Source organism: Haemaphysalis longicornis, unplaced genomic scaffold (genome assembly GCF_048455015.1).
Source record: "Haemaphysalis longicornis isolate Haplotype H1 unplaced genomic scaffold, Haemaphysalis longicornis Haplotype H1 scaffold_5, whole genome shotgun sequence".
In the NCBI taxonomy this organism is placed as follows: domain Eukaryota; kingdom Metazoa; phylum Arthropoda; class Arachnida; order Ixodida; family Ixodidae; genus Haemaphysalis; species Haemaphysalis longicornis.
Window position 1 is genome coordinate 99698110 of NW_027526385.1, and position 25577 is coordinate 99723686.

At 48.5% G+C, this 25577-nt stretch overlaps 2 protein-coding genes across 2 annotated transcripts in view; both read right to left on the reverse strand.

Moving 5' to 3' along the window:
• Positions 1 to 25577, reverse strand: part of LOC144138619 (uncharacterized) — a 65679-nt gene that overhangs the window by 36754 nt on the left and 3348 nt on the right. The gene's annotated exons all lie outside the window — the stretch shown is intronic.
• On the reverse strand, positions 1269 to 5078 carry LOC144139836 (uncharacterized). The gene is made up of 2 exons (XM_077672084.1): positions 4033 to 5078; positions 1269 to 3768 (listed from the first exon to the last, which is right to left on the reverse strand). The coding sequence occupies exons 1-2, from the start codon at positions 5076 to 5078 to the stop codon at positions 1269 to 1271; spliced, it is 3546 nt and encodes a 1181-aa protein (XP_077528210.1).

Consider the following 25577-nt stretch of genomic DNA (forward strand, 5'->3'; position numbering starts at 1 on the left):
CAGTTCGTCCATACGTAGGCTGCTCGAAGCGGTCGGAGAGGAATGGTGATACGATTTTAGCGCGCAGACGTATTCCCGGCGCCACCTTTTCCACAACAGCGTCGACAGCCGCTCGCGGTGTCTCCACCTGCGGGTGAGCTCGCCGCCTGAGGCTGTCGATGGCTCCTCGCCGCGTGTTGGGAGAGAAGTGAGGCGTCGTCCGACAAGGAAATGTGCCGGCGTGAGTGGTTCCGGCTCGCTCGCCTCCGAGGAAACACTAATGAGCGGTCTTGAATTTATTACCGCTTCTATATCCGCCAGGATGGTGCTTAATTCTTCAAAAGTGATGTAGCTGCACCCCAGCACTTTCTTCAATGCCGTTTTTACAGAACGGACCATCCGCTCCCAAAAGCCACCCCACCAGGCCGCCCTCTCTGCGATGTATTTCCACTCAATGCCTTGGTGTGTCATGTAGTTTACTGTTTCCTCCTTTTGCGCGGCTTTCCACAGTCTGGTCAGCTCCCCGGAAGCGCTGACTGAGTTGTCAGAATAGACGATGCGGCAAAGCCCACGCCGTGCCACGAAGCGACGAAAGGCCAGAAGGAAGCTTCCCGTCGTCATGTCACTCACCACCTCCACATGCACAGCCCTTGTTACAGCACAGGTCAGCAGTAAGATGTAGGACTTCTGCCTCTTGCCGTCGCCTTTAGTCAGGACAGGCCCGGCGAAGTCGAGCCCCGTGACCTCGGATGGAGCCGCCTCCGACACACGGTCTCGTGGCAGTGGGGCAGTCGGCTCGGTCGCCCGTCTGCTGTGCATTCTTCGGCAGGTAATGCAGCGGCCCAGGACCTTCTTTACGGCTTGGCGGGCCCGAATGATCCAGTATGCCTCTCGCAACTGTGTCAAGACGTCCTGGCATCCCGCGTGGAGCAACCGCTGATGTGTGCTGGCTATCAGCAATTCCACGAAGTGGTGTGCCGCAGGCAGCACGATCGGATGCGCCGTCTCGTATGGAAGTTCGAAGTGCTGCAGACGTCCCTTGAGACGCAGCACCCCGTCATCATCCCTGAACACCTCCACATTTCGCAGGGCGGTGGCTTGATCGGAAGTCTCCTCGTGCTCGAGCCGGCCAATCATGCTGCCAAACGCCTCTTCTTGTACTTGGCGGAGTAGTAGGAGCCGGGACTCTCTCAGTTCTTTTGCGCTAAGCGGGCCCATCCTCTTTTCAGCCTTTGGGTTGCAGTTGTTGACGAAACGCCGCAGCCAAGCTGTGACCCGCAGCAGGCGACTCAAACTGCATACCTGTCCATTGGTACCAGCTGGTGAGTCGCAACCGTCTTGGCATGGCCCACTGTCAACGCCGCTGATCTCCTCTCCTCTTCGGGAACCTCAGTGGGCGAACCAGTGGGTGTCTTTGGCCAAGAGGAGGCAGGCTGTGCCAGCCACGTCGGTCCCGTCCACCAACTTTCGCAATCTTTTAGCTTGTCCGGAGCAACTCCTCGAGTTAGCATGTCAGCTGGGTTTTCATTGCCCGGGCAATGTCTCCAGTCACTGGGTGCTGTTTTCTCTTGAATCTCCATGACGCGGTTTGCCACAAAGGGCTTCCAGCGACTAGCCGACCCTCTTATCCAATGGAATGCGATCATGGAGTCTGTCCACAAATTCAATCGGCTCAAGGATAAAGCCAGCACCCGCTTCACGTAGTCGCAAATTCGGGCGCCCAGCAGCACACCTAGAAGCTCCAGTCGTGGCAGCGACAGCGCCTTCAAAGGGGCAACACGTGACTTAGCCATGACAAGCGTCACAGTCGTTTCACCATCCCTTTGGCTTCGCAGGTAGGCAACAGCTCCATAAGCCTGCGGGCTCGCATCAGTAAAAATATGGAGCTCGTTCCCTTCGGCATGGCAGACGTACCGGCGCGGAATAGAGATCTCCTCTAGATGGTGAAGAGCTTCAACCCATTGGCTCCAACTGTCACTCAGGTCCCTTGGAAGCGGTGCGTCCCAGTCAAGTCCAAGGGTCCACAGTTTTTGGAACACCATTTTCACGATTATTGTCACAGGACCCAGAAGACCAAGAGGGTCAAAGATTCTTGCCGATACCTGCAGGATGAAGCGCTTAGTGTTGCGGTTGATGGTGAGGAGCTCTAGCGTGGTTCCGAGGCAGAATTTCAGTGCATCGTTGCTTCTGTTCCACTCGAGACCCAACACTCTTGTCACCGGCGATGCGGAGGCTTCGGTTTCAGACGATGGGTTTCCTACTCCATCTCTGTGGAACTTTTGCTGCATGATTTCACTGTTGGAACTCCACTTCCGTAGCTTCATCCCTGCCGAGCTGAGCATGTGCTGCGCCTCCTGGTAGAACTTAGTTGCCCTCTCGAGAGTGTCAGCGCCGGTAATTAGGTCGTCGACATAAAGGCAGCCTTCCAGAACCCTTACAGTGTCACAAAGGTCCCCTGCAACTGTACTCAGGTTATGCTTAATAGTAGCAGCCAGCATAAAAGGGCTACAAGTTGCGCCGAAAGGCACGCGCGTCATGCGCCACCCAACGATATCCGGGTCCTTCGCGTCATCTGTAGGTGGATTAGCATACCACAAGAAACGGAGGGCATCACGGTCGTCCGGTTTGATACCTATCTGTACAAACGCCTTCTCTATGTCAGCAGTCAGTGCAATGACATGGCAGCGAAAATTGAGAATCAGCTGCAGGAGATCAGGGTTTAGGTTCGGGCCGGTTGACAGCGCATCATTGAGTGACAAAGATCTTTGTGCTTTAGCTGAGGCGTCGAACACGATTCGTATCTTTGTCGTTGAGCTGTCAGGCCGGTAAACAGCACGATGAGGCATGTAGTAGACAGGTCTGGATGAGTCTTCGACTTCACTCTCAGGAACCCTTTCTGCGTAGCCTTTGTCTATGTATTCCCTGAGCGCTTCGTCGTATTGCACCAGCCTGTCGGTGTTACTGCCTAGCCGACGAGTCAGCTTGAGCAGGCGCTGTCTTGCTACAGTCTCGTTAGTTTCCAGCTGCCGGTTCAGGGGCTTCCAAGGGAGGCCGGCCTCGTAGCGACCGTCGATAAATGCAAGCGACGAAATGAAATCCTCTCGTACCTTTTCATTTTCGCCTCCTCGGCCGCAGTTTGTTTCTGTGATGCCAAGGCTCTCTAGCTCCCAGAAAGCCCGAAGCTCCGTAGAGAGGTTGGGGTTCTGCTGGGTGACGACTGTACGAAGAACAGCAACAGCAGAGCTCGTGACCACGGAGGATGGTTGCGGGATGGGGCCTTGAAGCGTCCATCCGAAATCAGTTTTCACCGCCACCAGGGATCCATGTAACTTGCGAACTTCGCCACTCACTATCTCCCAATAGTAGTCGGCACCGATGGGGACGTCGATCTTTTCCGAATTTCGGAGAGCTGGGGAAACAGCAATATCAGCCAAATCCAGTCCAACCTCACCGATGGTCTGCACCACGTTGTCAGGCAAGGCCAGGTGATCAGAGCAAATGTCCTTAATCTCTAAGGCGTCTACGCTATGCTCCTTACGGCTGTACTGGCTCCGAAGCCACACTCGCACAACACGTCGCTTCTTCTTCGTAACGTTTTGCGTCCCGCCGAAGGGGTAGATGGTTACCTCCTCCTCACCGACCACCTCTAGTTTCAGCTCTCGTGAGAGGCCCTCGGTGACGAAGGAGCGCTGGCTACCCCCATCCAGCAAGCACCTCGCCAAACGCTTCCGATCTCGGCCATCCACCCACACCCGCGCAGTCTGCAGCAGCACAGCATTCCTGACACCACTGTGGAGAGAAACCGCAGATTGCTGTTCAGTGTCCCTTTTGTCGATCGCAGATGGCGCAGGCGGGTCACACAGTGGGGTGATGTGGCGGCGACCGCACTTTGCACAGCGCAGCGACCAGTTCCTACACTGTTGGCTAGTGTGTCCACGCTTTGCGCACCGATAACACCTCCCGTCTCTACGCAGCCTTTTTTTCTTTTCTTCAATAGACAAAGCTGCGTCGCACTTGGGAGTTTCATGTGATTTGGAAGCACAGAAGGCGCACTTTTCCGATGGGTACTGGGCACCAACCTGGAGAGCGGCTGCTGAGCCCTTTCCTCTTCTGCCGTAGTCACTGGACGGATGTTTGTCATCGCGCTGGTTTGCAGGTGGCGTCTGGGATTGACTGTTGCGCTGGCAGGCCTTTTCTCGGCTTTCTAGCTCGAGCCGTATCGAGCGCAAGATATCACTGAGCGTCGAGCCGTCGAGCACACCCTTGCTTGCACTTTTCTGCTTGTGGTACTCGACGGCCCACTCCTCTGGCATGACACGAAACAAGGCGGCACACAACATTGTCCCGTAGCCTTCAGAGCCGACACCCAGTGTCTTCAGCGCAGCTGTGTTCTTTTGTACGTGATCGTGAAGGCGACGGAGGGCTGCGACGTCGTTCAACGCTTTCACTTGCGGCAAATTGAGCAACTGCGTGAGGTGCTCCTGCACAAGAATGTCGTGCCTGCCGAAGCGCTCTTTGAGCATGTCCACGGCGCTGCTGTAGTTGTCTTCTGTCGCCTGGAGGCCGCTCACCACCGCCGCCGCCTTTCCCGTTAGGGACATTCGCAGGTAGAGGAACTTCTCCACGCTGGAGAGGGAGTTGTTCTCGTGGATCGCCTGTTTGTATTGCCCCCAAAATGGTTGCCACTCCAACTTGTTGCCGTTGAATTTTTGAAGCTCAAGCTTCGGCAACCTCAGGTGTCCGGAGTTGCGAGGTCGTTCGGAACTTGAGAGCGCATCCGAGTCCACGACGCTACTTTCCTTGGGTGAAGCCCTCTCGATCATGCGACGAAGCCGCGTGCGCATCCGTGTGACGAGACTCTGACTTCGACGAACCGTTTCGTATTCCTCAGCCAGACCAGCATCGATGACATGTGGCTCGATGAGGGCGTCTTGCTGCTTTAAATCTCTGGCAAGCGCCTCCACCTCTTCCGCCATCTCGACAAGCCGATCTTCGTCTGGGGGCTCACCATGCTCGCTGATCGGGAACGCAAGCAGCTCCTCGCTGAGCCGTTGGAGCTCGTCTCGCGTCACCTTTCTTTTAGTCAGGAGTCGTTCCATCTTCCGTTGTGCACACAGTCAGCAGTCCGAAGAATCGCTTAGCTCGTTCACCGATGAAGTCCCGGGTTTCGGCACCAATAAAGAATAAAGGGATCTTTCGATTACCTTGGGGACTTAAAACAAAACGAGATTTATTTAATTCGGTTACATACGGTCTGCACTCAGCGAGGGTCTGTGCTTCACTGCCGCGTCCGCACCCCGCTCCCGTCCAGACACGCCACTGCCCCCCTCCTCATCTACGTCTGCATACCAGACGCCCCTCGCAGTTACACACCGCAGTCGCGCTCCGGGCCCGGGCATCCTCCTTTTCCTCTTCGTCTGGCATGCTGCCAGCGCGTCCTCTTGGGGTGCGGTTTGCGTCGGTCGTCTGGTGTCTGCATTGGGCGGGGAGCCAAACTGCTCTCTCGAAGAATCTTCAACACACACCATCAAACAGCAAACTCTGTTTAGGACGCTTGTGCCCATCAGAAACCCAACTCTGTTTAGGGCGCTTCCAACTTTTCCAACTTTTGATTCATAAACACAATAAACCCGCCGCAGTCTTTGCTAACTATACGAATAACTCGGGACGGAAGCGTGCAGCAAGATACAATACGTGCCTTCCATAATGCATTTCTAATACTGCCTTAAGTACTTGCGTTATCAGAAGAAAGCGACGCGCACAAACGCAGAATGCCTAGAAATTGCAACGTCTTCGTCATTACTTTATAAAATCACAGGTTCCTTTCCCCGTGCGGTGGCACTCATTTACGCAGCCGTTCTCGCAGGGACTCCGCAAAGTGATAAAAAAAATTTCTGATCTCACTGATTTTGGAAGAAAAAACAGGGGATAAGAAGTCGTCAAAAACGAGTGAAAAACACAATGATACTGTCACTGATTTGTTGCATAAGATACTGGTGAAAATAAGTAGCTAAAAAACAAAATAATGAACAATTATGTTGTTTAAGTGCTACAAAACCTGCCCTTCAGGAGAGGAATTAACCAACCTCTTGGGCGGGTGAGGAGCATCGCTAGGCGGATGTGACGTCACGTTTGCTCGCAGCGTTCCCGCGCGGTATGTTTACATTTTTCCGAGTGCTGCCTACACGGCGTACGTGCCGTAGCGATTCAAGTAGTCGCGTTCGACTTATGCGGTCAACGCAAGAATTCATAAACTGGCGATGGTTGTCGCCCTGTCAGTCGTCGTTCAACAGCTCCAGCGTCTTCTGGCACAACAGCTTTGCAGTTATCTGTTACCATCGGCCGGTTACCAGTTACCATCGGCCGACCAGGTGAGTGTTTTTTGGCGGGTTTGCAATCAGTTCGCATATCTCCTACTGCAAAGCGTGCTTTCTGCTTGCGGCAGTTATATTAGCGACGTTTACGAAATTGTTAACGGCGCGTTCTCACCGTCTTGCATTATTGTTGCTGTTTATGCTGCTCTGTTCGCGTCTGTCGGCGATCGCAAGCTGTTGGCGGGTTGTTGCACGGCGCGGGAACCCGTCTCGCCCGTGGCGCTTCTTTGTCTCTTCTTCAATGTGGCGTCATTAACATCGCTTGTTATCCTTGGGCTAACCTATCTTAATGTTGTAACGAAAATGAACTTGCTGTGCGAACTGAGCGTGACAGAACGCTGTTGGCAAGGTTTTCGTGTGCGCGTGTGGTTCGTGAGGGCGTTGTAACACGCTGCTTTGGCCTCTTGCACCTCTTTCCTGCATCTAGTACTCTTGCTTGCCAGGAGTGCCTGCCAAGGGATGGTTACTTCGTTATGTGTTTTCATATTTAATAGTGAACCACTCAGCGTTCTATAACTGATGCAAATGCAGGCGGAACGACCCCGATAACAACGCAGGGCAGGGGCAGTGCTTGTGTGGTCTTCTCTGTCGTTTGCCCTTCTTTTCAGTCGTCGTAGATTATTTACTGTTGCGTGAACGTTGTTTGATTCTTCACGTTTCATTTTTCTCTTGCAGCATCTCCTGACTGCAGTCGCGGTGCCCCTAGCCTGCGTGCAGCACTCATCCTGCCATTCTAGTGGGAACTGATGTTCGCAGGCCACTTGTCACGACCTAACGGGTTCCCGCCCTTGCCTGGCTTATAATTGATGGTATACTTCAGATACACTGCTGCGTTCTCTCTCTGCATACATTTAAAGCGAGTGTTTACACTAACACAGCAGTGGATAACCATGAAGACAGCAGCGTGTGTACTGGAAATGCCAGTGAAAACAAAACCAAACGATCTACAGATCTATGCCAGCTTGACCATTACAAATCTTTCAGCGAGTGTCAAAGCAATGGACAGCTGGGGATATCTCGTGCGCTAAATTGTGTTCTTCTTTCTGTTTGTTTTCTATTTGCTGGTATAAATTTACGAATTGATAGTATGAGTAAAGTAGACAGAATGTTTTCTATTTGCTGGTATAAATTTACGAATTGATAGTATGAGTAAAGTAGACAGAACAAAGTGATTGCGTTGCTCTTAGAAATGCCTTACACGAAATAAAACTGCTTCCTGCGAGTTCGCACTGCTCAGTGCGGGGAAAAAAGGTTCCGTATAACAAATAATTTGGTGCACCCAAACCCATCTGTGATGAACATATGTCATGCATGGATTATTTAAGGGCATGTTATTAGCTTTGGCAAAACAAGAAAGTGACCTCTTTCTTGTGCAGAAAACTAGTTTAGTTGTAATTTTGGCTCTTATCTGTCCAGTGTCAACAGGAATAGTAGCCTTGATGTGCGACTTTGCGGACACTTTCCTGTCACCTTCCTTCAATGTAACCACAGTGGTGGTGAAGACTCCTGGGCAGTCGAAATCGCATGATGACAGGCAGTTATATTCTACCACGAGAAGCACCCTCCACAAGCCATGAGGCCTTGCTCTGTTTTCAGCTGGGGCTCCTTTCGTTGCCAAGTGCCTTGGTCTTTTGGGGTAAAGCTCCCAAAACAGGGTGGTCTTGTCCCTGTTGGAATTATCATGTTGATCATACTTTTCACCCACAGCTTTCCAGTTCATTTCACTTTTCTAACCCAATTCTAATGTTATTAGTGTAGGGAAATCTGGTGTCCAGCAGCTTGCGTTTCAAAGGGAATAGATGTAGCAACTACATCAAGCACTAGCTGATTCTGATGCTTAGTGGACTTTGCTGTGAGCCGTCCAAAGCACCACAAGGGGAAGCAGTGCTGGTCTTATGTAGTGTACTACTTTGGAGCTGCAAAATTACAATGCACCTTTTTTACCTCAATTTTTTATGCTGCAGTGGAAATCATGCGAATACATGTTTGTAAATGTCCATTCCACCAACAAATTCACGGCATGCCTTGACAGTAGGCGCAGTTTTATGCATCTAGATAATCACCTGTACCCATTTATCACAGGCCTGCAATTTGCACATGGTCGGATTTAAGCACCCTAAATGTGGCAAGTGTAACCGACCGTAACACACAATCTTGAAAACTCTACCTTATCATCGCGAAGGCAATAAGTGGCCCATTGACTAAGAAGCCACTATCCGCTGTCTGTACTAGCACAACAGCTCCTAAACCGGCCGGCAGTGCAAAGAGAGCAAAGAGTGGATTGAGTTCAAAACTTTGGGAAGAGTTCAAACCACATGGGAATCAAACCCAGGACATCCCTAGTGCAAGTCCAGCACCACATCCTTGACACCACTATAGCTCAGTGGGTCTAGCTGACTAAAGGTGGACCCAGGGAGCGCATTATGACCTTAAACTGAAAAAAAGTCCACAGGTACAAGCAACCCGACATACAATGAGTTTTAAATTTCTTGGCAATTCATTAGGCCAGCACATAGCCGTAACATCCCCACTCAGGTGAATTGGCCAGTCACGATGATAGCTGCTGTCAGAAGCTCATGGCTGTTTCACCAATTCCCGTTTGTCTTAAAACAATGCTGCTTAAATTACACACTGGCCAACTGCACCTCATCGAGTATATTTTACGCTCCTAGCATTCTGCAGTAGCCTTGTTTAGTGTTAAAGAACTACGTATTTGATCACATGTGAAGACTGCGATTTCTGTTAGAGCATTTTGTGCTTTCAACCTGAATTGGTTGACGCTCGTCAATTCAACACTGGCTGCAAACTTTTATTGTGGTGTAATAAACATAAAACCTGGATAGAGTAAAAAACCTGAAGAGTAAATTATGCTAGGCTTATACATTGCACAGCGTAGCTGTAAACATCAAAATTCAACTTTTTAGGTTTCACGAGGAAAAGCTCAGCATAACTTGGGCCAGCTATGAAGGGTAACTGCAGTGTAGGGCTATAGGTTAAGTCAGGCCACCTATAAATCTTTGACATGCTTCGAAATCTTGGCACACAGGCATTTTTTTTGTTCTACCTAAACCAATTTGGACTTTGGCGAAATGTTTTGTACGGGTTAAACTGCACAATGCAATTGCAAATAAGAATTGAACAAACGTCTGTTGTGTCTATTCGAGAATCCAGTGCTTGCCTAATATCGAAAATTGCATCCAGCAATCGATTCAAGAAATGTACTTGTATGTCCAAGAGACAAGCTCAAATAAAAAGTTACCCTACTTCAACTGCATTCCTTGCATATTTATTTATTTGAAAATATTTAGCACAAAAACAACAGAATGGTACCAACAGGCAGTGCTGTCACTTTTCGTGCTCTCTCTCTCGTGCTGTGTTGTTTTTCCAGTTTATTAATTTTAAAAATATGCCACATTTGCCATTTTAGTTGGTTTTATTTGTTTTGATGTTATGCTGTGTTGCCAACGAAACTTTGTAAATGTCTTCCTAAGAAAAAAATAAGAATACCTAGCATTTGTAAGTGTATGCTTCTTGATGGATAGCAACTCTCACTATATGAAAGTGAAGCCAAGAAAACACCAAAGTCATCACAAACACTGAAGAATGTTTATTGACATGGCATCACATCAATTGCTGGACAAGCAACAAGGCACCATAATGCTGCTCACACAAGAGTGCGAAGTATGCGCCGTGGCTAAAACCACTTGATAAAAATACAAGCAGGCGCTTATCTGCCCCAAGGTGACCCTGAATGAAAATGTGACATGCGCAACACTACTGGAAATCAACAAAAGTTATTGGGTCAGGCATAAGTGAAAAGTGCGGGCAATAGTCGAGGGCACTTTCATGTGTTGGATGACGAGACTGCTGGCACAAGACAGGAAGGATCGAAGGGTGCTAACTCAGTATTGTATGGTTACAAATACGTGCAGATTGCTACTCACTGGACCAAAAGTGCTTGAAGACCCTGATTTTAAAGCAAAACTTTCTATGTCTCACCAGTGGAATATGCCATGCCAAAAAGGCATTACAGAAAAGCCAACTTTCTCTGACAATGATAATGATCGTGGGTAAAGAAGTGCAGAAAAAAAACGCTTCCTGCAGTCAGAAACAAATCAGGACCCTCGCGGTGTGAAACCAACATCTATTCCGTGACACCATTGCAACATGGTCGAAGTAGTTTGAATCTGGATAGCGGTGCATCGAGATGCAAAATTAGACAAAAATGGTGCACCTCACATTCTAATGACGACGACAGTTTGAACGCGAAGCTTTCGTCGAGCAAAATCAAGCGGCGAAGTTTCAAAGCCACTGCAATCAAAAGTCCAAACAGCATGCAAGTAAGTGATAGCTGAAACAGGCAACGTCCAAGCTCAGATGACAATCTAGCAAGAAATCCCTCGCGAGAAAACTGAGTTAAACTGAAAGACAATTTCTCCTAGACACCCTTCCCACTAACTTAAAACCAAATTCCTTAAATGATCTCTTGCGTCCCTCCTACCACCTAATTTAGCGGAGGCAGTGTGGGACACACTCCTGCATTTCATATACCGACCCACTATTTTTCCCTTGCTATTTCCCACCCATACCCGTCGTGAACTTTAACTAATCGCTACTTCTAAGGGGGTCTGATGCACTAGCAAGAGGCCCCCGGGTGTTTTTTTTTAACAGTTCAAGAAACGTTAAAAAAAAAGACATTATTGTCGTCAGACAAAAGCGTGCACGTTTTTTTTCCTTGCAATTAATTACAGCAACTAATGAACACATGACAGAACAAGTAACAGAGAGCAATGATGAAACTGACAACCACAGATTTGCACATAACTGTGGAGAGGAACTCTCTGGATAGGAGACTGAGCAATAGAAGAGCACAGTAGCTGCGGCTGAACCTTCCCACGCAGCTGAACAGAGACGAAGAATACGGCAAATGGACAAAATTAAGGGTTGGGAGTCTTAGTAGCCACTGTACTTTCTTATCAACCAGGCGTGTGGCTGGATGGTATAGATGAACAGCAACGTGGGAGCTAGAGGACTGCTTGCTGACGACACTACTACCACCCAGTAGTCTGTACTCCACAGTACACAGTAGGAGGAAACAAACTGGAAGTGGGACTGCGAATTGCCATGATGTTACAAATGAAAAAAGTGCTGCGTGGCTGTCACAAGTCAAGGTCAATCACCCTTAAGGGGAAGTGCCAAAACCCCTTAGAGAGAGGATGAAGACATGACATTTGAATCTAGTGGCTAAAAATGAACCATTCATGTAGCACCCCACCGTAAAAGGGGATTGATCTTCACTCATTTCCTGAAATAAAGTTTAAAAGCAGTTCATCCAGGGCAGTTGCCACCAGCACCCTAGAGTAGTATGGTGGAAACACACCACAATCTTTGCTTTTGGGAGGTCTTTTACCGGGCTGTCTACCAAAAAACTCAAATTCTTTTTTTCTAAGTGGGCACCTGGTCTTAAAAAAAAAAAAACATGGTTTTTACAGTTAGGACGATAAAAATTGGGTGATGCATGTGGTTTTTCATTGAAATTGTAGATATGAAGTTTGTTTCTGTGTAAAACAACTACATTAAACTTTATTTGGCTTTTATGTTTGATTTTTTGACAGCCTTTGTAAAAAAACTGCTTGAGGGATGCAGCTGAACAAGGTACCGGTGAACTGTGCACAAATCAAGGACTGACTGCCATAAGACTAACATTATCATTCTATCTGGTCTGTAGCAGAAGTGACAGCTGTTTGAAGTTTGGGCCTGGACGGCAACACCAGTTTTCCTGGTTCCCATTTTCTAGGCCCGAACTTCACATGGCTGTAACTTCTGCTACAGACCAGATAGAATGATAATGCTAGTATTATTGCACTCCTTGACTTGTGCACAGTTAACTGGTACTTTATTCAGCTGCGCCCCTCCAGCAGTTTTTTTATAAAGGCTGTCGTAAAATCAAACATAAAAATCTAAATAAATGTGAATAGAGTCGTATTACACAGAAACAAATTTCATATCTACAGTTTCAATGAAAAACCACATGCATCCCCCGATTCTTATCATCATAACTGTAAAAATAAAGTTTTTGATCAAAAACTGGTGTTCCTTTCTAACTTGAAGCTTTCTCGCCAGCTCCGGCCTCGAAGGTCAGCTGCGCCTGATCAAAAGGACTGTCAACGCGGCTTGAGCTCAAGGCATCCTGGAATGAGGACACCTCTATGAAGCATTTTGCGTATTTAATTAAAGTTTATTCTCGCTCTCTCTCTTGCGACTTGAGTCAAAGTCCAAAATCTAAACTGCTTCGACCGTATCAGAAGGGCGCAGTCTGACAGACAATGGTTTCATAATGCAAGGGACACTGGTTCTGTTATGACCATGGAAAGCGTTTTTTCTTGAGGTGCATGTGCTTTTGCTTATCATCCTCATCACTTTGTGAAACTCACTGTGTAAAGTTAGCTTTCCTGCAGTGCATTATGTAGCCACATTGAATGCAATCAGTGAGGTCCTGAAAGCTTCACTTTAACAACAGGAGTTACGTGCTCGTCAAGACCCTCGTCTCACAGCAAATTTCTCTTCACCAGCAGGCACAGGCTAGAGCCCAGTCAGCAGGTGCTGCAAAGACATGATGAGAGTATTTAAGCACGAACCTCAAGATGGAAAGGAGGCGGAGCAAAGAGCAAGAAAAATGCATCAGGAGGAGACTGCAAGCTCTGGGATGAGCAAGCTAGGTGTGGTGCTGTCAGGACACTGATGTCGCAACCCAAGCCTGGGAACAAGCAGAGCCAATAGCGCAGTTGTTCCAGCCTCCTCTGAAACAGTGATTCAGCTGATACGCCAATGACACGCCAACAGTGACACGCCAATTTATAGTTATATTCTATATTTATATTAAATGAAGCCAGTGCACGTGATGCCATCTCCCGAGTTGTGCCATGCTTGCACCGCTCACCCCCTTGCTGGTAGCCATGTGCTCGTACCGTGGTCAACCTCAAGTCTTCACCCCTTTCCTTTGAAATCCTTTGTGTGCACGCACAACTCACCACATGCTGTCGAAAAAGAAGAAATAAAAACGTGCATCACTAGAAAGCATAGCTGCTACCCCAACAACAAGTGGAGGGGGCACCCTTTTGTTTGTTTTGCCCGAGACGACTGTCCAGAATGGCGGATTACCAGCCCGCGCATGTGCAGATTGCTAATAGAAAAAGGTCCATTACCGCAATCTCATGGAGTCCGACGTATCACAGACGCTGCGGCACATACATGGCGGCGCACACACAGGGTCGCCCACTTGTGGGCCACACCAGTGAATACAACCTATGAAGTGCTATACCCACCACCGATATAGCATTATCTAGCTGCAGTCAGCAACACTTTTTTATATGTTTACACGTACTTTCAAGCGTTCGGAGGGTCAAAATGGCTGCTTGTCACTGCTTCTGACCGATCATCCATGGGTCGATCCCACCAATCTGGCTGCCACAAATCACAGTAATAACGCGGAAGTCTTCAATTGTGGGCCGGACTGACACACACGATTCGCGCCAGGGCTGTCAAACTGGCGTGGCAACTTTCTGATCGCGGCGTTAACACGCCACAGTGGTTCGAACACTTGCCCAGTATGAAGGTAGCTATTTCTGTCGTCGTTGGTTTGTCGCATAATGCATGCTTTACTGATGTTTAAGTGCAAGACCTGGCAAGCTTCTCTAGCTCGCCCAGAATTTCTCGATACGCAACTCTGAGCTGACGTGTGAGCACGTCTGTTTGTCGTGTGGTTCCTTGTTAATGAGCCAGACCATGCAACTGAACGGTGCGAATGCAGATTTGATGCTTTCAGCGCACTTCACTCCTTTCTTCGATCAACATGAGAGAAACTGTCAGTAATGCTCGTAGAAAGACGGGGCGAGTCAGAAATGCTGCTTGGACACTTCCTAGTACCATATAAATAGTGTACTTAATCTTACCGAGAGCCAAAGCATCATTTTAGGCTGTAGTGAAGCAGACCAGAAAACACCCCTGCCCTTTTTCTTGTCCTTTCTCTTTGAAGCACTCCTTTGTTTATGTATTGAAAACCAATTTGTGCAGCGGCACACTTCATTAGTTATTTGTGTATATGGCTAATTTTTTACATTTTAACATTTATATGTTCTCATTGTAGTATGATACTAATCTTGATCAGTGCATTTTTGAAGCAGAGGTGGTTTTCTTCAGGTGGCAGTTCCTTTTCTCTACAAAAAAGGGCTTGCTGTAAACAGGATCAAACAACAAAAAAGGAAATCTGTTTTAAGTAAGGAGGAAAAAGGTTCACGTCAATTTATAAGGCTGAGACAAAGATTATGGCAGTCACTACACGTGCTGCGGTTCCCGTAGGGCTAACAAGCGATTTGCAAAAAACTGGACAACACTTCCCATGGTGCGGAAACCGAAGATGTACTCCTGCAATTAAAACACGGAATTATCGCTGCCCCTTCAAAGGTAGATAATTGAGCCATTTTGGCACTTGATCTTTAGAAAGGTTTGATCGTGTATCACACCAGGCTATTTTGTGTAACGTTGCCACTTTCACTCCGTGTCGCCGCACATACAACTATATCTATAACTTCCTTTCGAACCACACGGCTGTTATTCAGCTCGGTGACCTACAATCCGACACTATCCATTTCCCAACCATTGGGACGCCTCAAGGTGCAGTATTATCCCCACTCTTATTTAACATTGCCCTAATCCACCTTCCCAGTAAGCTCGCCGCGATCCCTCGCTTACTCCACAGCATATACGCCGATAATATTACGCTGTGGACCACCAGAGGCAGCGACTTTCAAATCGAGGAGGTTCTCTAACAGGGAGCTGACTTAGTTACCGCCGCCGCACAAGTTGGGCTTGGATGCTCACCTGAAAAATCTGAGCTTTTAATCCACCCCGCCAAATCAACCGGCAACCCGGCCCAGACACCCACCATTGAGGTCCGCATTGATGGTAGGGATGTTCGCCAAGTGGAAGTCCTGAAAATACTTGGGCTCTGCATACAGCGCAATTTCACAAACATTAAGTACCTAGCACAGCTGAATTCTCAGGTGAAACAGACGATCGCCCTCATCCGCGGGATTGCTGCCCGCAACAAGGGGCTCAAAGAAACGGAGCGTATCCGGCTGATACAGGCATTTGGGCTCTGCCTTCTCACTTACTCCCTCCCGTATCTCTTGCCCTCGCGTACCGAACTCTCTAAAGTCAACTGCCGCATTCGAAAGACCTAAAAAACGGCGCTACAAATCCCTCAGAGCACTACCACTGCCAGGCTCGAGAAACTCGGCATTTACAATACTGCGGAGGAACTCATTGAAGCCCACCTTATCGGTCAGCTAAATAGGCTCTCATCCACCCCCACCGGTCACACTCTCCTTGTTACTCTTAACCTTAAAGCCCCTATCCTCTGTGATGACAGGCCCCCGGTACCAGCCGACATTCATGGCTCCCTCACTATCCACCCTTTACCGCGCAATATCACCCTGTTTTCAACAAGCAGCCTAGGGAACTACGAGCACAAGCACTTACAGAGAAATACCCCATCCACCCCACTACGGTTTACGTGGACGCAGCTTGCTATCGATGGCAGGATGCATACGCTGTCGCAGTAGTAATCAACCATCCCAACACTCCTCCTCTTAAATCCCTAACAGACCGCACCAACTGACCGCTGAGGCGGAAGAGGCGGCAATAGATGATCGGTAAAAAGTGCAAATGCTCATGGGTGCATTGTCAGCTCCCGCGGAGTTCTGTTACTTCCGGTTCGAGAGCTCTCCTGGCCTCCCATATGCCGACGGCTTTCACGCGCGCTTGTGCTTGTTGTTTATCTGTTTCCATTGAAAAAAAAAAAAAAAAACGCTCATGCATCGCACATTCAATGTGTAACAACAATGAATTCTACTAGGGGCTTCTCTGAAAGGTTAGCACTCTGTGACAAATAAACAACACGCACACACGCGCGTGAAAGCCGCCGGCGTACGGGAGGCCAGGCGAGATCTCGAACCGAAAGTGGCTGGAGCAGACAACGTACCCATGAGCCTTTGCACTTTTTACCGGTCACCTATCGTGCTAGCCCTTACACATAGGCCGCCCCCTATCACTATCATCTCGGATTCGAAAACGGCCATTCGAAATTACGCCAGAGGCATGATCTCGCCCCTGGCGCTCAAAATTCTCCTCAAAAATCCTCCTACCATACAAATAAAGCTGATCTGGAGACTCCGGCCCACATGGGCGTGGGGGGAAATGAGGCAGCACATAGGGCCGCTCGAGAGCATACCGTCCAAGCAGGCCCTAGCCTCGAACCCTTTCACGGAGCCCTATCAGCTTGGGACAGTCTCTTGACCTTCCAAGACATTACGGCACATTACCGCCTCTCACGCCGCCAGCTCCCCCCCGCACACCCGGATTTATCCAACAGGGAAGAACGGCTGCAAGAACTGGTGCAAACCCATATCCTCCCGTGTCGCTACCACCTGCACCGTATTTATCCTTCCGTCTACCCCTCCACCAACTGCACGGCCTGTGGAGCAGTGGAAACACTGGACCATCTTCTTTGGAACTGTCCCCACAACCCCTATCCCCTTTTAGCAGACGGTGGGCACTGGGCTGAGGCACTGGGCAGCTTCGACCTGTCTACCCAGCGGGTGGTGACGGCGAGGGCTGCTGCGGACACCGGTACGCCGGTCACCACGTCCCCTAAGGGGCCTTTAAAGGCTCAATAAAATGTTTGTCCTCCTCCTCCCATGGTGCGGTCACATGCGGTTTTGCACAGATGGCATCTGGCCCCATTTTGTCTGACTGGCAATGAAAACTGCCTGCTTCAAAATAACTAAGACATTTTTTAGCCACATTTATATTCAGGCAGAAAGTGCTGTGCAGCCATTGCATGTAATGTTGCCTAGTATGAAAAATTGTGCTCAATAGGTTTCTGAGGAAAGCTGGTTTCGAGAATTGCATTGTGCCATAGGACAAAACAAAATTAACTATAAATGAAAAACAACACAACAAAAGTCCTGAGTTTTGCCATGCATATTTTTGTGCTCCTTTTCTATCATGTTTACAACCAACATGACCATACTGTTAATTACATTGCACCTTTGGTCTCATAGGTCACCCAGAAAGGAAAACAACTGAAGTCGATTAAGTAGTGTAAGGAAAATTCACTTTATATTGTAAAACAACAACAGTATTAATGTATTCTTGAAAGCGTAAGAAACAACAGCCTCGCCTGGACCTTTTGCAAATGTAAAATAGTTTCTTCTTGTCTTCTTTTTATTTTATGGTGAAGGAATGGGGCTGCTTCTTTTCCACAGCTTGTTAAGTTGGCCAATTTTTATGTGATCAGGTATCTAAGCATTCAGGAGTAGACGTGTCCTGATCAGGTATATCTTGAGTCCAACTGAGTAAAGCGTATTCTGATTTTTATCATGCTAAGGGTCATATTCCGAATGCTCCCCATGAGCACAAACGAGTTGCAGTGAATGAATGAAGATAGCACGGAATTCTTTTATCAACACGTAAATGCCTAAGACTAGTTCACATACTTGAGCAAATCACAAGCACCGCATAAACTTAATGCGGTTGCCCAGCAGTTGGGCAACACGCCACTATTTAAACTAAATGCATATGCTACTCGATAGTTTCCCTCCAGCTTAGAGACTGCCTTTTCCATGTATTTTCTAGTTCATAAATATACCATAGAATGCTTGGCTGCAGCAGCTCTCATAAATTACAAAAGGACAAGAATAAGATGGGCATTGCTTCCACAGATGATCCCTTTGTATCATTCCTGACATGAAATAGCCAAGTGAATCTTTGGACCTTGGTAACAAACTGTTTCAAAGCACAGTGCAAACCGTGTTGAACAAACAGCATTGCGTCAGGTGCATAGCCTGCGACACTGTGCAGCTGAAAAAAATATCTATGTCTTTCTGCTTCATTTTCCTGTGTCTACATATGCAAAGTGCCTTTATTAACAATAAAAGCAGGGCGGTAGGAGGGGTGTAAACGTTTAAAGAGCTTACGGCAAAATAATGTGACACGCTTTTTTTAAACATTATGTATGAGCTGCCTCACGTAAGAGGCATTTCTTACAACATTCTTAGCCCTTTATGGCTTTCTCACACAGCTTAGATGTCGTGCGAAAAAGGCAACTTAGTCTAACAGCTCAAGGCGAGGTAGGTGCACCTTCTCCCGTTTGCACTCAAGAGTTTACATGAGAAGGCATTAAGTAATTGCATCATAATCGAGTAAACTGAGGTCACTTCGCACTATGAGGCACAGGGCAGTGTGGTAGACCTCTCAATCAAGGATCTTTAGCGTAAACCAAGACATTGTGTACAGAAGGTTGTTTTTTTTGGCTTTATAAATTCAATGCAGCCCCGGCAGCCAAGAATCGAACCCAAGACATTGTACATCCCTGCAGCCATAGGAAACCATGTGAGATCTGAGCAATCTGGCACTTGAGAAATCTCATTACGATGAATAAAGCTACCGTGCGATATTACTTAGTGTTTACAAAAACCAAGGATAGACAGCATAGGGGCACTAGATACATCCTTGCTTACACAAAACTCAAAAGTAAAATTAAAAAATATATATATATATGACGCGGCCATCCGAGGCACGGTATATCTATGGTGTTGACTAACACCATGTACTGTGCCCTGGCCGACGACGTAATTTATGTTCCTGCCTCCACTGGAAGCTGGAAAGCACTGTAAACAGCCCTGCGGTCAGCCATAACCCATTACACGCCCAAGACTACAGTGCAAACTTTGTCGTGACGGAAACCACGTACGGTGCTGTTTGCACGAAGGTCACGCCAGCCCACCTCATAGATTGTGCTATATCGGTAGTGCATATAACAATTTCTGGTGGGACTTCACTAGGTGGTACATATAGCATCATCCATAAATTTTCAACAGTAAAAAAATGAAGGTAGTAATTAAGCAGTGCATGAGCTATCCCTGCCTCTTCATTGTTTCACTAGCTACTGAAAGACTTGTATTTGAAAATGTCAGGCTGGAATGGATGCATAGACCAGGTTGGTTTTTTGACATTGGCATAAATAACTAAACTTGATTTTTAGTACACACGCTGCTGTCTTCATGGCTATCAACTACCATGTTACTGTAAACCCTCGCTTGAAATGTACACGGAGTGAGAACGCACTGGTGGATCTAAAGTATACCATCAAATAGAAGCCAGGAAAAGTCGGGAACCCGTTTGGTTGTGACAAGTGGCCTGCACTAGAATGGCAGTTCCCACTAGAATGGCAGGATGAGTGCTGCAGGCAGGCTAGGGGCACCGTGATTGCAGTCAGGAGATGCTGCAAGAGAAATAAATGGAACATGAGGAATGAAGCACCGTTGAGGCAGCAGTAAATAAACAATCTAGGATGACTAAAAAAAGGGCAAACGAAAGCGAAGACCACACAAGCAGTGCTCTTGCCCGCCCTGCGTTATCCGGGTCGTTCCCGCTGAATTTCCATCGGTTATTGAACGCCGATTGATGAGATGAAAACACATAACGACGTAAGCATTCCTTGGCAGGCACTCCTGACAGCAAAAGTGCTGGATGCAGCAACGAGTGCAACAGGCTAAAGTAGCGTGTTACAACGCCCTCACGAACCACACGCACACACGAAAACCTTGCCAACAGGGACCTGTCACGCTCCTAACTTCACCAACAGATCGTACTGCAAGTTCATTTTCGTTACAATATTAAGATCGGTTAGCACAAGGCACGTTGTCTAGAAAAAGCGTCGAGGAAAACAAGTGATGTTAATGACGCCACATTAAAGAGACAATGAAACGTCATGGGCGAGACGGGTTTGCAATGCGAGCGAGTTTCCGCGCCGTGCAACAAACCGTCAACAGCTCGCGACCGCCGACAGACGCGAACGAGCAGCATAAACAGCGACAATAATGCAAGACGGGGAGAACGCGCCGTTAAGAATTTCGTAAACGTCGCTAATATAACTGCCGCGAGCAGAAAGCAAGCTTTGCAGTAGGAGATATGCGAACTGATTGCAAACCCGCCAAAAAACACTCACCTGGTCGGCCGATGGTGGACAGTTGAACGCCCACAGATAACTGCAAAGCTGTAGTGCCAGAAGACGCTGGAGCTGTTGAACGACGACTGACAGGGCGACAACCATCGCCAGTTTATGAATTCTTGCGTCGACCGCATAAGTCGAACGCGACTACTTGAATCGCTACGGCACGTACGCCGTGTAGGCAGCACTCGGAAAAATGTAAACATACCGCGCGGGAACGCTGCGAGAAAACGTGACGTCACATCCGCCTAGCGATGCTCCTCACCCGCCCAGAAGGTTGGTTAATTCCTCTCCTGAAGGGCAGGTGTGCTACAAATGTCTCAGCCAATATTGAATACATAAACAGATGTTTTTTTTTTTCTAGCAGGGCTATAAAACCATCGCCTTGCCTAAAATAACGCAGAATCGCGAACAAGAACATCTGTAATAAATAGGTACGAATAGACCCTATGCAAAATGCGCCCCGCCATCTCACGTCGACTCCGGTAACTAGGTCCGCCATTTTGGTACGGTCGTTTGAAACCGAAACCAATTAGCAAAACATAGAAGGCGGGCATTGACCGCTCTTGGTGATGGACTACAATGCCGGAGCGTTGCTTCGTGCCGCAGAGCACGCAATGCGGAAATACCGGTTCAAATGAAGAAAAGGTACGTGAAGTTCCACGCTTTTGAACGAACATTGTGACGCGAACTGTGCCGGCGCGAGCAACCTTTGTGACACGCTGGGCGCGGTGCGCTTGGAGCGAATATTTGTCGTTGGTTCGCTAAGCGCGGTGTTCCGTAGTCGCTGTCCGTATGAAAAATACAGCTGTGTTGGAGTTCTGTTGTCCAGCCTTTGTATTCTAAATGAAGCCTGAGCGTGCGCCGCCTATTCACGCGACTGACAGCGGCGCTCGACCGGGAAAACAGTACCACACGTTGCCAAAATGAGGCTGTTTCTTTACTCGTCCCTGTGGCTCTGCGCCCGCTTCATTTCATTGTTAAATGGTACCGCTTAGCCCCTACACGAGCGTTTATCTTACCTAGGGCTGTAAACAAACTTTTCTTGCCGCACTACGCCGTCACGGTGCGGTTGAAAATTTCCTCTGTGGCGGGCGCGCACGGTATGGGAGTGTGTTGTTGGTTTCTTTACGTTGCATATAGCCGCGTGTCGTTGCAGAAGTGGCGAGCATTGTTTTATGCTCTAACGGTGGAAAATTCGAGCTTTTGCACTTGGTTCCCGATTTGCCGGGCTGAAAGGTTTGTTGTTACGTCAAGTTAACTTGGTGCCCATTGTCATTCCAGCAACGATGTATTTACTGTGGAATATTTTGCTGCTAAAATACACACTCACTCCTGTAGTTTGTCACATGCTGCATGCATGCCTCCGACGTAATGATAGTGGCCATTGATGTAGGTAGCTGAGACAATTTTCAAGTTTTATTCAAAAAGAAAAAAGAAAACGGCCACAGTTGCATCAGGCCGCCGCGCATCAGCTTGAGTGCTTTTGCGTTTTTGTGGATATAACTGTGGATGTAAATGGAACAAAAAGGAGCATTCGCGCACCCCTGCATGTCGCGGTCTAGTAAACACGACGCTGCCCAGCCTCTGCGGGCTTGCGAGATGACCACGGCGAAATGTGGCATGAATGCTTGCTGGTAGCTCATAGGTGACCCTTCAGGTGCCATGCCAGCTTGTTTCTGTCAATGCGGGGGGGGGGGGGGGGAGGAGGGGAGGGGGAGGAGGAGCGGGAGGCCAGCACAACTGGGGCAAAAAACTCATTCCCAAGGCTACCAAGTTTTCTCCCAGCACGGCACTTTGTTGCTGCTCGCATTGCTCCTGTACTCGACGTGCATCGAACAGACGCATTGGCAAGGGAAGGGAGGGGCCATTTTATCGCGGGCTTCTCCAGTCAATGTTTTGGATACTCGCTGGCTTGATGCCCTGCTGTCTCGGACGTCCCCACTGTTGTGGCAGCTCAGTGCACGCAAGCTCCGGTGGCGTCTCTTAAAACCTTCGGCTTGCAAGAGGGCGAGTAGGTGCACAGCAGCCAGGATGTGACTCCATTCTCCACTGCAACCCGCGCCGGGCACTCACACGATGCTTCCCCAATCGCCCCACTGTCCGTCTCAAAGGTGAGGCACACAACATAGGGCCGGCCACTTTTCTTCTGGGAGCGAAAGCAGCTGCTGAACACATGGATGAGGCCACCTGCAAGAACAGAGAGAGTATCAGTAAATAACACTCAGGGAAGAACAGGACTAGTCCGCTACAGTTTATAGTAAAGGGACAGAGCAGAAAGAAGTGGCCGCAAGGAACAGACTCAAAATGACCAGATTTTGTGTCTTGCTTAACACTGTTGCAAGGGCGATAATCTACACCTCAAACGGCAATGATGTCAAAATTGTTTGTCAAGTTCGAGCGTGCAAGTATCTCTGCATGCTTTGTTAATGCATTTTTCAAGAGAAGGAAGTTTAACATTTATAAACCTCAGCATGGGTAATGATACCAGTACCCGCATAATCGTGTTCGTCATAACTTAAGCAAGCAATAATATGATTATCTGGAACTAACTTCCAGAATCTTTCGAGATGAGCAGGTAAACATTCGGGCTATACCGATGGCCCATCGAATTAAAAAAATCTTCAAGTTCAGTGAGTTCGAGCTAACGAGGTTTTACTGTATTATCTATTCGTGTACACCAAAAACATGCGCTTTAGAAACAAACACAACCACCCGACCGCCAAAAAAGGAGAAGAAAGACACACAAACAGATTTTTGCGCAGAACATGCGCAATAAATAATGAACACACACAAAAACAGAAAATTCAAGGCGTATGTGCGCTTCTGTAGTTGACTTCGCCGCAAAGCACGATTGCTTTGCGGCAAACGCGCGGGCGGACGACCGTTACGGAAAACGGCCGCAACCTTTCCGTAAACATCTTCGCCAAAAATCATCCCGTAAATTCCATGTACAGCATTTGAAAAATCCTAATCCACCCACTAGCGGTACGGTCTGGCGATTGTCGCTCTCCTCTTTCAGGGTTACTTGAACAGGGTCGCCGCTACGCATTTGCGTGGTAAACAACGATGAACAAAGTGCTCTGCAAATGCTCATACCGGTTAACTCGCGTCAAGTAAAAACAAAGAAGGATTTACTTACTGCGAGTCGCACGTGTTTGTCCGCACCGATGAAGGCGAGCAATGCGCCGCGGCATGCCCTGCTCCGCTGCCGCTCGGATGGGTCTTTGGCGCGACACCCCGAGTGGTATGAGTCTTCAGACACAGTTGGCAGCGCAGGCAAGTCCTTCGTCCACAATCCGCGGTCGAGAGCCGGAAAAGACCGTCCAGTTTGAGCCATACCGCGTTACCGTCACCTACTCTTCCACAGTAAACAATACGAGACTTGCCGATCGGCGCCCGTACCAATATGGCCGACGGTCTCGTTTACATCAGTGTTGCTAGATCACCAAGCAATTTCGCATAGGGTCTATTGCGTGCTTGCAACCACTCCGTAAACAACGCGCTCCACCAAAAGCGCTTGCCGAAATTCGTCTTTGTACCGAAACACCCGTATCCCGAAAGGTCCGTGTCCAGAAACGACCGTGTCCCGAAAAGTCCGTGCACCGAAAAGACCGTACCGAAACGCCCCGTACCGAAACTATAGTGCCTAGAATATACCGAAACGTCCTGTACCGAAAAGACCGGAGCCGCCCTAGCAGCTTTACTGGATTTACGTACCGACCGCGGCTCGCATGGCCCCGATACTCCTAGCGCCCCCTGGTAGAAACAAGGCGAACCCGAACAAGTTCTCCATAGAGCTGCTCTGCTGCGCCTCCGAGGCGATCAGTCACCTCTCCTTCCTACACCGTGGTCCCGACCGATCTTTTTTTTTTCTTTGATAGTATGGCTCATTGTCTCCTTGTCGCGACCTTTTTGCGCGTCGCAATTCTGAATGTCGAATCTTAAACTATGCATAGTTTAGGATTCAGGTTGGTATTCGCCGCCGTTTCTTTCTTGGAGAGCGAACGCCTTGCGTATTACTTTGCGGAATGTATTGATGTTTCGATCGCAGCCTTTCCGATTGCGCCCCGCAAGGGCAGACTATCGTGTGTATGTATGTCAGTGAGATGCGCATATTGTTTAGTGCCGCGTACTCTGACATCCGCGAGTGATCCGCCCTTAGCTTACTAACAATTTAAAGGGGCTCTGAAGGGAAAATGCAACTTAGTAAAAATTTTAAGAACTAGCCTTTGGTAACTCCACCCGAATTTAGTAATTTGGTAATTTGGTGATTCCACCTAAAAACACGAAGAGAGCGAAAAATAAATATTGAGGAACTTGTGAATTTCGCGCTACGGGGATGTAATACGGATATGATTGACGTAATATATAGGCCCGCACTGAACGCATAGTTATCTGCACATTACCAATCAAGTGACACATTCAAACGGAACTGAGGACCCACTGCAATATCGCCCAGGCATACTTGTTGGCGGCGGCATTAGTCGGCTCTAAAACACAATCGAGGGACAGCAGACAGACAGACAGACATACAACCGGCAGACAAGCCGACAGACGAACATTCGGGCGCTTGTTTAGCCCAAGAAAGACTATCTTGTCGCGAAGCCCCCCCCGTCCCGTTTTCTTTTTATATTTTTTAGCATCCCTCTTCGGCCACCGAGGCCCAGCTTTTCTAAGAAACGCAGGCGGAGTGTGTGTGTCGGCCCGTCGGCCGACCCGAGAGACGCGGCTCTTGAAGGGGACCATCGGCGAATCTTGTGTTACACGCGCGCACTGGCGTCTCCGACCCCCCCTTGCGCGCCTACGCGGGCCGCTATGTTCTCCGACCCTCGGTCTCGTTCAAACGGCCGCCTGTCTTTTCTCCTTTTCGAGTTTGTATACCTTTACTTTATTCTCCCCAGTAATTCTTTTGCCAGAAACGGGCGCCTTCGAGTTTGAACTTGTGTCTTCTGTGTGTGATGTTTTCACTTTCACTTTGGCGGGGACATGTCTGATTGGAGCTTAGAAGCGTCTTCCTGATTGGCTGCGGGTGTGCCTAAGACTTGCTCCCGATAGTCCGCACACGCTAGGATGCGCTTTTTCCCCCAATGCGTCCCCCCAAAGCAAATATAACGCGGCCCCTCTGGCCACTGAGCGCGAGAAGGAGA